Source organism: Platalea leucorodia (assembly GCF_965183815.1).
Source record: "Platalea leucorodia genome assembly, chromosome: 5".
Lineage (NCBI taxonomy): Eukaryota > Metazoa > Chordata > Aves > Pelecaniformes > Threskiornithidae > Platalea > Platalea leucorodia.
In genome coordinates, this window is record NC_138827.1 from 18619077 (window position 1) to 18634238 (window position 15162).

At 46.7% G+C, this 15162-nt stretch overlaps 1 protein-coding gene across 1 annotated transcript; it reads left to right on the forward strand.

Moving 5' to 3' along the window:
• Positions 1-433: 433 nt before the first annotated feature.
• GGA2 (golgi associated, gamma adaptin ear containing, ARF binding protein 2) lies at positions 434-14879 on the forward strand (the record flags this gene model as incomplete). Its single annotated transcript, XM_082311528.1, has 17 exons — positions 434-533; positions 1227-1311; positions 2217-2292; positions 2816-2914; positions 4772-4895; positions 6087-6190; positions 6654-6734; positions 7656-7793; positions 8958-9039; positions 9994-10113; positions 10388-10555; positions 10817-10872; positions 11168-11319; positions 12141-12310; positions 13281-13450; positions 13896-14006; positions 14631-14879. 17 exons carry the CDS (start codon positions 434-436, stop codon positions 14739-14741), a joined length of 1947 nt encoding a protein of 648 aa, XP_082167654.1. The 3' UTR covers positions 14742-14879.
• Between the last annotated feature and the right edge of the window lie 283 nt (positions 14880-15162).

Below are 15162 nucleotides of genomic sequence, written 5' to 3' on the forward strand. Positions count from 1 at the left end.
AACAAATACTGTGGGGAGGGCATTTTTATATAAATAAATAAAAAAAATATTAAAAAAAAATAATATGTATATTATAGCTGCTGCCCTCTTAGCTGCCCTGGTGTCCTGCTGGGCTGAGTGAGCTACTTGGAGAGGGGGACTCTCCTCCCTGTGTACTGTGTCATGCATATGGTTCTGCTAAAAATACCCCTGACCAGGAGACTGGGATGTTTTTTCCTCTTTTGGATGATGACCTTTTAATTATTAAATTAATGTGGTGACTTTTGATTCCGTTCTCGCCAATGTGTGCTTGCTCTGCACGCCAGCAAGGGGAGGAGCAGCTGGAGGGGTGGGAGGGAACGTTTTACCGAGCCAGCCCACGCCCACAGCGTACACTGCCATACCACGAAAACTCGCGTGGGCTTCCCACAGGGGCGAGCGGAGCAGTGGGAACATGCAAGGAGTGACGGCGGGTGGATCCGCTTCCTGCTCGCAGCAGGGCGGAGCAGAGCAAGAGTCCATGGCCGGCGTCGGGGAGCTGGAGCGGTGGCTCAGTGAGTGGGGCTGGGGGCCAGGGGCCAGGCCAACCCTGGCCCCTGGCCCCGACCGGGTGGGCACCAGAGCAGCTTCAGCTCCGTGAAGAAGGGTCCATCTCCTCCATGGAGCCCCTTCAGGGTGATGCTTACGGGTGCTGTCTTAACCTGCTGCGTCTCTCCTGCTCCCCATCTCTCCTGTCCATCCTCGGCCCCAGTCCTGCCAAAGCTGTTTGAGCGTTGGACTGGGGAGTGGATAAAGCTGAAACAGACGGTTTTCCTCAATTCAGCCATGCAGGCAGAGCTTTGGGATGGGCACTCGTGCAGCCCTGTTGCAAAAGAACCGTGCCTGTGTTCCAGCACAGCAAGGTTTGCAGTCTGGTCCTGGGAGAGCTGCCTGTAAATGCTTTTTAACAGTTTCTTGTGCTCTGTGCTAAATGCAACGTTGTGCTGTTGGTGCTTTCAACACCTCAGTTTATGCCTGACTTTGACTTTTTAGGAGTGTGTACTCAGGACTGTATTTTTAGGCAGATTTTAGTAACAGCTGTTTCCTGCTCGTTCTGCGTCTTCCATTTCTGCCTCTTTTACAAAAAGCCCTAAAGCAGCTGGTAGCAGCGCGAGGTCTGAGCCGCTTCCTGCCTTGTGCTGCTCGCTTGCACGCCTCTCCCACTGAGGCTGTTTTTTCTTTATTTTTTTTTTTCCCCCCTGTGTAAGATAAAGCCACTGACCCAAGTATCCCTGAGGAAAACTGGGAATGCATCCAGCGGTTCTGTGACCAGGTGAACACCGACATAGAAGGGTAAGGCAGACAGACGGCTCTTTGTGTTTGCTCTGGGCTGTGCGTCTGGCTCTGAGCTTCTCATGGCTGCAGAGGGGAATGGGACCTGTAAGCTGTGGTGTGGGGAGCCTGGACAGACAGCTGGGAGTGCTCACTGGGCTCTGCTGCTCCTGAGAGTGCCTGCACAAGAACGAGTAAATAAGCTGCAGAGAGGTGTATGCCAAAGCAGTGGAGGTTTATGTCTAGGAATGGGCTCTGACATTTATTACTGCAACCCACGAGGCAGCAGGTCCTGCCACTGTGCCCTCACCAGCCTCTTGGGAGACTGGCCAAGGATACCTGCTGTGGGGTTCTGCAGGGAAGCCCCGAGTGAGCTCAGCCTCGGCTTTTCCGTTCAGAGAGGTGGGAGATCTCTGCTGGGACTTCCCAGCCTTCCAGCTGACAGCTTGGCTCTGTGGGAAGGAGCAGGAACTAATTAAGCAAATAACCTGTCAAAGCTTAGTGATCATCTCTTTCTTTAGAGCAGACGCCCATGCGCTCAGAGCCTGTAGTCTGGCACCCATCTCCCCCAGCAGCGTGTGTGCACAGGAGCAGCCAGCAGGCTGGGTCAGGCTGTGAATCGAAGCTCCTGCAACTGCAGAGAGCCAGCTCTGTCTCCCTGTGCTTGCCCAGGGAGAGCCCCCAGTCTCTCCCAGCTGGCTCCCTCCGAGGGGACAGCCTCTGGGCACGGCTGGAGGACAGCAGTGGGGTCGCACAAGCTGCTGCAATTCATCTCTCGCCCTGCGTGCGTGCCTCAGGCCAGCGCTCTGCCGGAGGAAAGGTGCCTGATGTAGCAGGTTGTGAATCCGGCAGTTGCTCTTCTCTGCAGGGTAAAATTAGCAGCATTTTTCTTGTGTGTTGTCTGACTTGCTTCTGCTACTCCCCAGCCCACTGCTTGCACCGAGGCTGCTGGCACATAAAATACAGTCACCTCAGGAGATGGAAGCTCTTCATGCTCTCACAGTAAGTGCTTTCAGCTGCGTGCAAAGAGACGCAGCAGTAACTTGGAAATAGAGTTTGGGGGGTAGAGGCAGTGTAGCTGTCTCTTCTTTTTCTCTTAGATGTCGCTCCCTTTCTTTTTCTCTTGGATGTCTCTCCCTTTTAACTTTCCATTGCACAAGGAATAAAGAAACCAGGGTATACCGGAGGGAGTAACTGCTGTTGTTCCTTCCCATGTTGTTCTGCTGAGGTGTTTCAGTGGTCTGCAGCTCTTGCTGTTTGGCCTGTGGTCCCACCACAGGGTCAGTGGCCCAAAAGTTATTAGTGATGGGTAGAACAGAGCAGACAGTCTTAAACATGCTGCTTAAGAAGGCTGGATGAAGGAAAAACATGTGTTCTTGCTGCACAACTTCCTCAGTATCTTGTATTTGTGAATGCGGTGCCAGAAAAGTTCTTAGATTTAGTATTATAATGGCAAAGTTATTTTTAAAAATTCCCCAAGACCTGTGTGTAGAGTTTCTGTTTGGTACTGTTTTGTTTTCTGCAGGTGCTAGAGACCTGTGTGAATAACTGCGGTGAAAGATTTCACAATGAAATAGCAAAATTCAGGTTTTTGAATGAGCTGATAAAAGTGCTTTCCACAAAGGTAGGTGGTCATGGTTATGCTGAACATAACAGGTAGGACATACTGTTTATTTCATGCTGGATATGAATACTTAGAATTAATCTCACATAGAAGTAGAGCAGAATTCATTCTGTGCCTCTGAGCACAAGGACTGGATGTGAATCCCCCTGTAAAAGATGTAAGCCAGGGGCTCTTCCTGTCAAAAGCTTTTTCCTTGTGGTTTCTCCCAACTCTGCTGGGACAGTCAGAGACTCTGGAGGAGCTTGAAGTTGTTCCTGTGACCCCTCAGCCTGTGGCCCTTCTGCCTGTCAGTGATTTACAGAACTTTGGTTGGGGAAGTGGCAGAGGACAGAGATGCCAGGAGCTGCCCAGAGCTTCTCCCGTGTTTTCTTACGCTTTGTCCTCAAACTCTTGTGCTCTGGCTGCTCTCCTTCTTGCTTTCTCCTGGCAAAGGTTAGCCTGGGTTTGGGTCCTGTTCACGGGGCAGGATCAGCTTAGGTAGCAGCAGGGAGGACTGGACTTCAGCAGCACTGGTTCAACACTCTCCCCACCATCGCCTGACAATTGTGCATTCATGCAGCCCCTTTGGGGTCCTGCTGAGGGTGTCCCGAAAGCCGGGCAGAGGGCTCCCAGCCCCTGGGCAGCGACAGCCCTGAGTCAGGGGGAGGCTGGAAGGGATCAGCTGCAGCTAACGTGGAAGCTGCAAAGTCCCTTCCTGCTGCTTCACTTCCCTGGCTCGCAGTATATTCATTCAATATATTCAATATATTCATTTCTGCTCCCTGCTGTGGAGCACTTTGCTTCTGAGTGCAATCACTGCCTCCTGAGAAGAGAAGCAGCCGTCAGAAGTGAGAAGTTTAGTTTGAGAAGCTGAGTTGTGAGTTCAGAGTGGATGCACTGGGTGCCCTGGCAGCGCCTCTCATGATGAAAAATAGAGACCTGTTTTATCAGAGACTGCATGATCTTCATGCCTTGCTCCTCTCTGCATCAAATAGCAGGGCTGGGACTTTCTTAAATACCCTTCTCAGCAACTCAGTAATCGATTCCCCTTTTTAGTGGGTCCTGCACACATTTACCGCTTGTACAGGCTTCATTTTCCATTACATCATCTCGATGGCAGAGGTGCAAAAAGCTGATTTCAGAGAAATGTTTAACCAAACAGCAAAACAACTTCTCTCGGTCCCAGGTTTGGTAAAAGTATTTCAGTGAAACAGCAAAGTTTAAACAATATGTCACTACAGAGAGTTTTGTTTGCTGTCTTCACAAAACAGGTATCATTTTATGAGTTTACAATGCCTAGTGTTTTGGAGGTTTGTGTGTGGCTTTTATCATTCTTCCTGATATTTTTATAATACAATAAAGTGAGTGCTTGTAGGCAATAATGAGAGAAACCGGAGAAAATGTCCAGATGCTGAAAAGAGACAATAACTTTCGCTTCTCGTTTTGTTCAGTTTTCATTTGTCTGGGTCTGGCCGAGGCCAGCGGTGCTATTTGCACTGCGGGCAGTTAAGGGAAGCATTTAAAGTCAAGCACAGAACTGTTTTCACTAGAATAAAACAACCTACTTTTGGTTTCTGATTCAATAACTGATCAGAGAAGTTTTGAAATTGTTTCATTTTGGTTGCCATATAATATTTATGTAATTATCATACGCTTAATAGCATTCCTTGTATTTACAGCCACAGCTATACACACTATTTCCTATACCACAAGATACACAGTTGACGACACTGTGAATAAAGTGTTAGGAATCCATTTGCTACTTGGTTTCTGCACACAAATGACTTGGGGCTAGACCCATATACCATAGCTGGCACTAATTCTTTGGGTTTAATCTTTTTTGTCTTTCTTTACTTTTTTGTTTTGTTTTGTTTTCAGTACTATGGAACCTGGTCTTCAGAAAAAGTCAAGTCAAGAGTCACAGAAGTAATATTCAGTTGGACAGTCTGGTTTCCTCAGGAAGTTAAAATCCGGGATGCTTATCAGATGCTGAAGAAACAAGGTTTAGTTCTGTTATTTCAGTTTCCTTTTGAGCCTTCCAAGTCACATGGTTTCAGACCACAGATATCTGTCCTCTTTAATTTGTGACTCAGCTTTTTTCATAAAATGTGCGTCAGGAAAAAAGGACAAAGGCCACACTTACGAGGCTGTTTGGTACTTAAGAGGATGCATGTAACTGTTTAAAGAGATTTACCAAAGAACAGCCTTATTGAGTCAAAGATCAGGCTAGCCTTGGGGCCTCTGCTCACGCAGTGCTCACCACTGTTGCACAGGGAAGAGGAACAGGACAAACTCAGAGTGATCTTTGCCCTGGAATACTCTCCCAGGATTATTATTATCTCTGGGTTCAGAGAGATCCCGAGCTGGATTTTTCATCCATTCCATCATATTTAATAGTCTTTAATAGTATTGTCATCCAGAAATTTGTCCAATCCCATCTTGATATCCCAGGTAGTAAGTTTCATAGCTTAACTAAGAAAATGCCATAAGACTTTCTGTGGAAGTTCAGGGGAATTAGAGAATTTATTTTTACATACTTCCCACCAGGTTTGCTTTGTGCATCTCTGAGCATCAAATGGTTTTTCAAGCCTTCCCCCAAGTCCTGCTGTGGAAACCTTCCTCGCCATCACTGCCTTTCCTTTGTGCAGCTGCTGCTGCAGACTGGGGTGCTGAGCAGGGGTGCAGGGGTGCTGGGCGCCCTCCTGCCAGGAGCTCTCAGGGACCGCTGCCCATCCAATGCCTGCGTGGTCGGCGGCTGCTGCTGCTGCAAGCGCTGGCAGGAGAGGAAACGTCCACAGAATCACTGCTGACGTTAAGGGCTCCTTTAGTACTCGGCTGTGTGTGTTTGGTGCCCTGCATTTTATGGCCATGCTGATTGCGGCAGTCCTGTGTGCTCGGAGGTCAATACTGGTGTGCTCCCAGTGCTCTTGCTATGGGAGAATTTTAGCAATTCACTCAGCACATCTGAATTTTATCTTCTATTCTGAAAATCTCATTTGGCCTGTGCTTAATTCAAGGGAGAAAGGGAAGTCTTTTGTCTGGGTGTATGCTAAGGCAACTCCTTGCTTCTCCATCTCATTTTGTAAAGTTCTGGGGAGGGGTGAAGGAAATAAGTGCAAAATCCAATGCACTGTTGAGCATTGGTGTTTTAACAACTCAGGCATCAGTGAACAAATATTGTTATCCATTCCAGGGATTGTAAAAGAAGACCCCAAATTGCCAGAAGACAAAATTTTACCTCCCCCTTCCCCGAGACCTCAGAATTCTATTTTTGACACAGATGAAGAGAAATCCAAGGTAAACCTTAAGAGTTTTCGTGCCTACCCTCCACACTCTGATTTGTACTGATGAGAAAACAGGCTCAGTCATATTTGGGGGGCTTTTGCTGTTTCAGACAGACTATCTTCAGAATAATGGTAATACTTCTTGCTGTACAACAGCTAGAGAACTCTTTGATGCTTTCTCAGAAATTTTTGCTTCACAAAAAGTGAAACCTTTTTACAGAAAAACATCAGTTTCTATTAAACTTTCCCGAGGGAGGGTTTGTCCAGGTCTTACAGAAGTTCTGCAGAGCCCGAGAGTTATTATTCCCAAACAGCCGAAGAGTTATATTATGGGACATAAGCCCACATATTTCCAGGATTATAGAAACTATTACGACAGTGGGTGTCTCTCAATATCTGCTTTTATGTGATGTATGTCTGTAGTATAGTGCCTAGAGACTGCTGCTCACTGCTGTCCAATGCTCTTCCCTCAACAGCTCTTAGCAAGGCTTTTAAAGAGCAACCACTCTGACGACCTGCAGGCTGCCAACCGTCTGATCAAGAGCATGATTAAAGAGGTAGGGAGCTCCTTGGGTCAGAAGATGTGTTTGCAGCTGGGGAGGGTGGGAGGGGACTTGGCAATTCAGTTTTTGACAGTGGGCCCTCTATACCTGACCTCCATAGTGCCTGCCACCTTATTGGTATTAAAGGGAACACCAAGAGGTGTAATGGGAACCTTGCTGCAACATCAGTCTCGGGTGAACTGTTTAAGCTGCCCCAGAGGAGGGATGATTTTCAGTATTTGTTATTCCAAAGTTACAGTGTGGGATTATTTTGTTTTGTTTCCCTAAAATACGCCATTGCCAGAAAGAGGGAATATTTATATCTATGAGCCCCTGTGGTGGGACACTTCCACTTTAGTGGGATCGTGGCAGTAGTACTGCATCAGTGATAGAAAGTTTCCAAAAATAAACTCAGTTTCCAGGTGGAAAAAAGCCACATCTCTACAGAACTGCCTTTTTTCTACAAGCAATGTGTGTGTGCACGTCTGGTGTGTCTGTTTTTATTTTCCGTCTGAAATGGCACCCCAATTCTCTGCATAAATAGGAGATTTGGTCTGGTTTAATGAAATCCCTGCAGTTGTTTTGAGAGTGTCGTTCTGCACAGCAGAAGCCACCAACTCCCAACTCTAATTTTGAAGTCTTACTCGTGCCTGTGGTAAAATGAATTCTTACGCACTGGCACCCTGGCCAGGTTGCCCTGAGAAGGGCAGGAGGTTTCCATCTTCACCCTTGACAGGGAGGTGTGGTGCAGCACTGATACTGGAGCTGTTGAGGGGTGAGTCCTTTCCCGTGCTGCTTTGTGTCTCCTCTACCTGCAATAAGACATTAGTAGGAAGCAACTCCCCAAGAAGTGTGATCCAGAGTGACCCAGCCAAGCATGTGCACTGGCTGTATTAGCCAAATCATCATCTACTTTTATTTCATTTTTCACCAAAGGAACAAGAAAAGTCAGCTAAGGTGTCCAGAAGAGTGAATACCATCAGTGAGGTTTCTGAGAATGTTAAACGTATGGATGAATTACTGGAAAACTACGAGAGACAAGAATTATCCAAATCTGACCAGGAGACCCTACAGGTAAATGCTCTTTTTCCTGCATAAGAGGTTCTTTTGACTGGCTAGGGCTGGGAGGGCCCAGGGCAACAGGATTCAAAGGGCAGCACGGTGCACTCAGCTTCTGCCAGGGAAACAGCATTACCACAGCAAATAGTTTCCAACATGTTTGATGAATAACAGTCCCTCCCATCAGTGTAATGGAAGTTGGAATGGAACCGTCTCCTGCTGTGCCAGTTTGAGCTTATGTCCAGGTTAGCTGCTCTTCTTGTGGTATCTAATGGGGAAATGGTTCTTCCTTCAGTAGTGGCATAACACACGGGAATCCCCTTGAGCCCAGGCATGATTAGGTGGGTGTGATAAGATCTGGCCAGAGAAGCTCAAGGCTGTGGGTTCTTCAGTTTGTCCTATGGTTTCTGTGATTCCCCTTTTTCTGCCCAGAGTTCACTGGTCCGCTGCTGCTCATAAGTATCAGTGAACTGAGGAAATATTTGATGTCGCTAATAGGGCTGTCAGAATAGCTTTATGGCCTCCAAACACCCGAAACTCCACTAGGATGCCTACCAGACTCTCAAATTAAAAAAACTATAGACAACTGAATTTTTGTAGGTAAGAACTTCTGTGGCTATAAGTAACAGCAGAGTTTGGAGTTAGGTCCCTTTGGGGAGGGCTGCTGCTGTAGATGGAAGAGACCCTACTTTCAGACTGAAAGAGTGGCTGCCTCCGTGCCTCCTCGCTTCCTAAAACACTGAGAAGAGAGCCATAAGTGCCTCCTCGCTTCCTAAAACACTGAGAAGAGAGCCATAAGCGGCTTTGCATTGTCTGATGGTAGTTGGAACTGACAGTTGTAATACTTCCCTCCGAGTACTGTGATCAATCTATTCACTCCTGGATACTTTTAAATTGAGTAATTTTACACTGATCTATCTTACACCTGTCTGCATATAGAAGATGTGATTGCTGAGAAGATACCAGCAAAGCCTCCTTGTTCTAGTGGCTGTACTTCCAGGCCACTGTGGATTTTTAAGAGTGCAGCAACATGCAGCATTGATACACTTGTCTGGACCTGGGTAGAAAGTGCATCTTCCTGTTCTAGACATATCATCAATTACAGGTGGTCACAGGGCAGAGAAGTGTGAGAGTGTCTGGGATCTCCTGAGCAATGACATGAAACATTTCCTTCCATAGACTCTGTTTCAACGCTGTGAGAAGCTCAGGCCACTGCTCTTTCGCCTTGCCAGTGAGACAGTTGATGACGATGAGGCTTTAGGTAAGAGCCAGCACTGTCCTTGGGTTTCCTTTATGGTTAAGTTTGTCTGCCTTTTCTTTGACAAGTGGGGTATGCCCTTCATCTGAGAGCGGGAATGCTGGGGCACATGCTACCCTGCTGGCAGAGCTTTCCACTTGCACCTTCAAACCATGCCCATGGGAAGTGGCACAAGTCTCCTCCCACTCCTCTCCAAGAAAGCTACTAATTTTCACTTGGAGCCCAAAATTCAACAGTGAATCCAGTTTCTTCCAGCCAAGGTGGTTTTCAGAGTTTTTGGAGTTCTGATGTTCAGAGAACTGAAGGCTTTTGAGGTCTTTTCTCTACAGAGATTGAAGTTCTCCCTGCCTATCAACACAGAAGGGAGAATATTTTTTTAATTTCTTAAGTAATATACTGAGGAGGGTCATATGAGCAGAATCTTTGAATTCCACAGTTGTGAAATTTAGCCCTTCCCAGAGGATTGCATTTCACAGTCTTGTCCATATGCCTTGAAAACCTGACTGAAGTGATGCCTCGCTGAATAGACATCTTAAACAGCAATCATAAGAGCTCAGATGTGCCTCAAACATTTCATTCATACCTATGAATGCCAGGGTTCTTCAGCTGAGGAGTGCTGGATTATAGATTCAAGTACACTCGGAAAACTTGCAGAGAACAACAAAGTGCGTAAGAGATGGCAGGAACTATAAGTACTTTAGAGATAGGATCAGATTTCAAAGTGATCTTGATAAATGAGAGAGAGGCCTGAAATCAGCAGATGTATGTGCAAAATGCTGCACTTCAGAAAATGGAATGAAAAGCTAGCCAGGATCTTAAGGCAGATTGTCCCACTAGACTTTGCTCCAGGCAGGTCCTTAGATGCACTGTACCTTTCTTATGAGCAGTTTGGAGAGTGCCGTGGCACTGACCCTCGTGTTAGAACATTAATATTTTGTTTCTTCTCTTGTTTTCCAGCTGAGATACTGCAGGCCAATGACAAGCTCACACAGGCGCTCGGACAGTACAGGCAGGTTGTAGCCAGCCATGAAAATGGTGGTGGAGGAGGTTCAGCCACGAGCTCTGCTGAGGCACCAGGTAAAGAGCATCCTGCAGCATTCCACGACAGCTCTGCTCCTGCATGTCGTGTATGAGTGGAGTCTGGAAGGGAAGCGCTTCTTGGAGAATAAATGTGGAGAAAATCCTATGACACAGGAAAACTATTCTGTAACCGTCGTTTTCTTTTACATATGATTGAGAGAAAATATTCCTGAAGTTCTTCACCTATGAGTCCTTTCGGGCATGCCTGTACCCATAAATACACTGTTCCTTTCGGGAGGTTTCTCTTTAACTCTTTGTGCTATTTCCAAAGCATGCCGGCCAGCCCCAATACGCATGAAGAGCTATACACTGATTGACTTCTCTGAACTGGAGGCGGCAGCCCAGTCTCCTACAGACCAATTTGCAAACATAACCACCGCCTCCCGCCACGGCAGCACAACCTCTACCTGTCTGCTCGATGAGGAGTTACAGTCATTAGGTTTGTATGTGCAATTCAGTACAGTGTTACTCTTGTTACTAGGATTTGTGGCGTTTAATAAAGATAGGAGAACTTTGACTTTAATGTCGGTCCTAAGAGAAAGTAACACCCTTTCAGCCATAAGTTTCATAAGTTTTCAAGAATGTAGTTTCTTTAATAGTGTTAGACTGTAGTCAAACTGCTGTTAGACAACAAAGGAAGAACCTGTGGAAAACCCTTGTTTTCTGTAATTGATCGGTGGCATTTTGACATCTTTCTTAGGTCTCAGCAACTCTCCTGTTGTACAGAAACCACCACCTGATTTTGGCTTAGCAGAGGTGAGTGATCCTCAGGTATGTTAGTCCGTAAGGTACGAAGGACAAAAATCAGACAGGATTCTTGATCTCCTAGCTTCCTCTGGCAGCCTTTTTTAATGCCATTCTATTCTGAAGGGAAACTGGAATCTTCCTGCTCTGCAATGAATTTCTCAGTTGCAGTTTGCAACCAGATTACTCATATTTGTTTCTACTTTAAGTAGTGTTATTAAAAAATGAGATTCTTTTCAGTGGAACAGCTCTGATTTTTGCTGATGGTGATTTCTATAGCATGAACCAGAAGTGCCTTATTTTCCAGACTGCTGTACACAATGGATATAGTGAAATTGTAAGTGCTGTTCAAACGCTGGGACTGGAGGAGAGCTGGGAAGACAGCTGTTCAGAGAAGAATGAATTTCAGGGCCTCGTTGATCAGCTCTCTCCACCATCCAGGACCAAGACATTATCTTTGTAAGCAAGCTCTGCATAATACAGTCTGACTTTGGAGATGAGGAATACTGTTTTACAGCAGTGAGGTTTAGGAAAACCTTTCAACTCCAACTGGTTAGTGATGGCAAGCTATTCATCTGCGCATTGGCTCTTAAGCAGCAGTTATGCACCTGTTAATTGCACTTTGGGTAATTGCACACTAGGACCTTCCAAGGGTCAGAAACTTGGGGAGACAAATCCCATAGCTTAGTAACAAGGTGATCTTGAGCTAAAGGAACAAAAACCTTACAGTCAGGTCTTTTTATAGTAACTTGTGACTCAAAAAAATACTTTCCCCAGCTTTCTTCAGGCTGTGACAAAGTAGTTTCCAGGCATTCAGTGGAAGCCTAACAGTTCATGAACCAAATTAATCATCCACAGATCTTCAGAGCAGGTCACCATTATGATACACTTATCCAGCCTGCCATAATACAGGCCAAGAAATTTTACTGGATGTTCCCAGCTTCCTGCATTGTCTTTGAGCTAGAACTTCTTTTAATCTCACTGGCTAGAGCTCCAGAGAGCCTGTGCATGGGGAGAGTAGACTTCCAAAGCCCTGAAACAGTTTTGGGTTAGTAACAGAAATCAAAGTCTGCCTTAATGAATGCTGAAACAGCGGCTTCTTCCATATAAATTAGAGACAGTTTTTGAATTTTTCAAGAACTCGGAGACTGTAAGCTTGTACTTTATTTATACCTAAAAGTGATGAGGGAATGGGAACACAAAATGGACGCAGCAGAAGATGGTATATGCCATGTAGTCTCCCCAGTTAATATAAGCTTTCTACATGCTTTTCTTTCCAGGGATTTATCACCAATGAAATTGCCCTTTCCAGATCTTCCAAATAGCTCAGTGGCAAATACTTCATTCTCCAGCCTAGGCTACGAGCTGAAGCCTGCTGCCTCTTTGCATCCAGCTTCCCATGGCGCTTCTCTAGAAAACCTTTTTGTCCCTTTAATTTCAATTACACCGAGTAAGTGCAATGATTTCTGTGCCCCAGCTCTGCTTACTAGAGCTCTTCTGTGATTTTTGCAGGGGAGCAAGCCAAAGTAGCTTCATGCTGTGCGGGTTGGCTGGAGAAAAGTAATGACTATTCTATGAAGGACTTAATATATCTGAGAATTTGAGCAATTGCTAGGGATCGTACCATGGAAACGTCCTTGTCCTCCCTGCTCAGTAGTCAGGAGTCTCCTGCCCTGGCTAACCCTTGTGATCTGCTTCTAAACTGTTTGCCCTTAGCACCTTTAATCAGGCTTCAAGTAGCTCTTCTCCAGAGGCTTCAAAGATATCTGTGGGTGGGAGCTGTCCCGCTTCCTAAAGCAGAGCTGTTTTTCCACCTCTGCTTTTCAATTCAACACTGTATGGGCCGGCCCTGCAACCACTTCACGGAGTGTTACCCTGGGCGCATAGCACCCCAGTGTCTCAGAGCAAGGCACATCCTGTTAAGAGGACTGCAGAGCCTTGGCCATCGCTACTTTTGAAAAAGGACAGGTGCAAAGACATTCTGACCTGATTGTCTTCTGACTTCAGTCTCTCAAGTGAAGGACTTACCAGGTTTTGGAAGGGCTGGATGGGGATAGTCAGGTGTGGATTTATCAGGCCATGGTGATAAAGGGCTAAGTCTTGTGTGTGCCGAAGAGTTAAATTTTGCTTTTCCCATCATATCTCTGTTGGATTCATACCTGACATCTCTAGCTGACCGTTGAAATTTGAGCTGCTAAATCTCTAATTTAGACATTCAGATTCCTTTCTCCGCCTTAGAGGTGAAATGTAAATCACAGGCAGGTGCTGTATGCTTCTTGGTCTGTGAGTTTGCTGGAGGAAGTAAAAGTTTGTATGCATGTTTCCTTTTTGCTGTTCCTTATTCCGTCTTCACTGTTCTGCCCTCAGAAGGGAGGGGAATCCATGTTTTGTTTCTGATTCTCCTTTTTTTTCTCTGGCAGGCAGTATCTGTCCACTTACTGTGTACGATAGGAATGGTTTCAAGGCTATGCTCCACTTCTCCAGAGACCCGGCTCCTGGCCGACCAGATGTGCTCGTGATGGTTCTTTCCATGCTGAGCACATCAGCTCAACCAATTAAGGACATCGCGTTCCAGGCTGCAGTCCCAAAGGTGAGAAGCCTATGATGGGTAGCAGAGAGTGGGACTGCTCAGAAATGTCCTGAGGAGAAGGTTCGCCATTTCTTGCTTAGGATTTGCCTTGCTCATTGGAAATTGCATGGCTCGCTTTCTCTGAACGGTGAACCTGTTGTATGGTGATGCCTGTGGCCCCAGTGCCTGTTTCACAGAGTATATTCCTGGCCTTGAGACAACTAGACAGGGCTCCAGACACGCTGCTTTAGCCTCCTCAGTAAGGCATTCGTTCTGCCTGTGTATGTGGAGCATAGAATTGTCTATTTAGGAATATCTGCCTTCAGATGTAGGCTGTGGAAAGGCATGCTTTTCATTAAATGACAAAATCTGGCTGACATATCTTTAACCACCTCTGTGGCTTGGTAATACTCCCAGCCCTTTCTCAGCGTGGACCAAAAAGCATTCCCTTTGTTTTCTCTTTCAGACCATGAAAATAAAGTTACAGCCAGCATCCGGCTCTGAGCTGCCTGCTTTCAGCCCTCTTCTCCCCCCCACGGTGGTATCCCAGGTCCTGCTGCTCGCCAATCCGCACAAGGTATGTGTGGCTATTGAGCCTGCTGGTGGAGCACTCAGAATGTCACTGTAGTGGGTGGGATATGGGTATGAAAGACAGGAAGAGTATTATTAGCAGGGAGATGCAGGGGAGAGACGGAGCAGTCCGGGCTGTGCTGGGAAGACATTTTTCCCACTGATACAGCTTTCCAGAGCTATAATCTGAAGGATCAAATGGGCAGTTTCTGCAGGGGCCTGCACAGTTCTGCTTCAGTCTACCTGCAGTCTACCTAGTGTAGACGCTGTGCAGGTGTTTGCAGCTGATGGAACGCGAGGCCACCCAAGGCACAAGCGATGGGTGGCAGTTCTGTTCCATTGATGAATAATTACGAGACCGAAGATTGGTGTAAGGAATCCTCTGTCACTGAGAAGGTTGCCAGACCTGGACTGCCAAGCGTGCCCTTGAGTGGCTTGCACAGGTCTCCCAGTCACTCCTCACATATGAGGATCCATGTCTTGTTCCGTGCAGAGCTTCCACACGGCTGAAGCGTTACTGTCCCCTTTCAGAGGGTGATTCACTGCAGCAAGGCTGCCAGGGGTGAGGCTGAAGGGGACCCAGGAATCTGCAACCATGACGTGCCCCTCTCTCTGTTCTTTTCTCTCATAGGATCCCATTCGACTGAGATACAAACTAGTGTTCACGCAGGGCATGCAGCCCTTCAGTGAGGTTGGAGAGGTGACTGGCTTCCCAGAAGCAGAGCTCTGGGGCAGGAGCTGAAGTTCAACAGGCTTGGACATTGCCATGTTGCCTTAGTGGTGGATGGGGAAGGACTGCATGCCAACAGCGCCAGCCTGGACTCTGTAACGGCTCCTTTCCTCGGGATCTGCCATCTCCTTCTTCCTTTTGGTTTCTGTGCAGGCGTCTGGCAGGAGGAGTGTAAACTGGCTGCTTCTGCCATGGCCTTTTTCTGCAGATGACCCTGCTTTACAGGAGACTGCTGTAGAGCCCTGCAGTCTGGGAGCCTTAATGCTTCTTCCATACAAGTGTTTCCTGCTGCTTTCTGGGCAAATTTTCTCTCTTCCCCATTATTTTCTTTCTCAATTAAAAAAAAAAGCAAACCTATACCAACAATCAGCCCTTGTGGCAGACTGCTTGGAGCCAGGGCAGGATCTGTTCCAGGGACCTACCCACCCTGTTT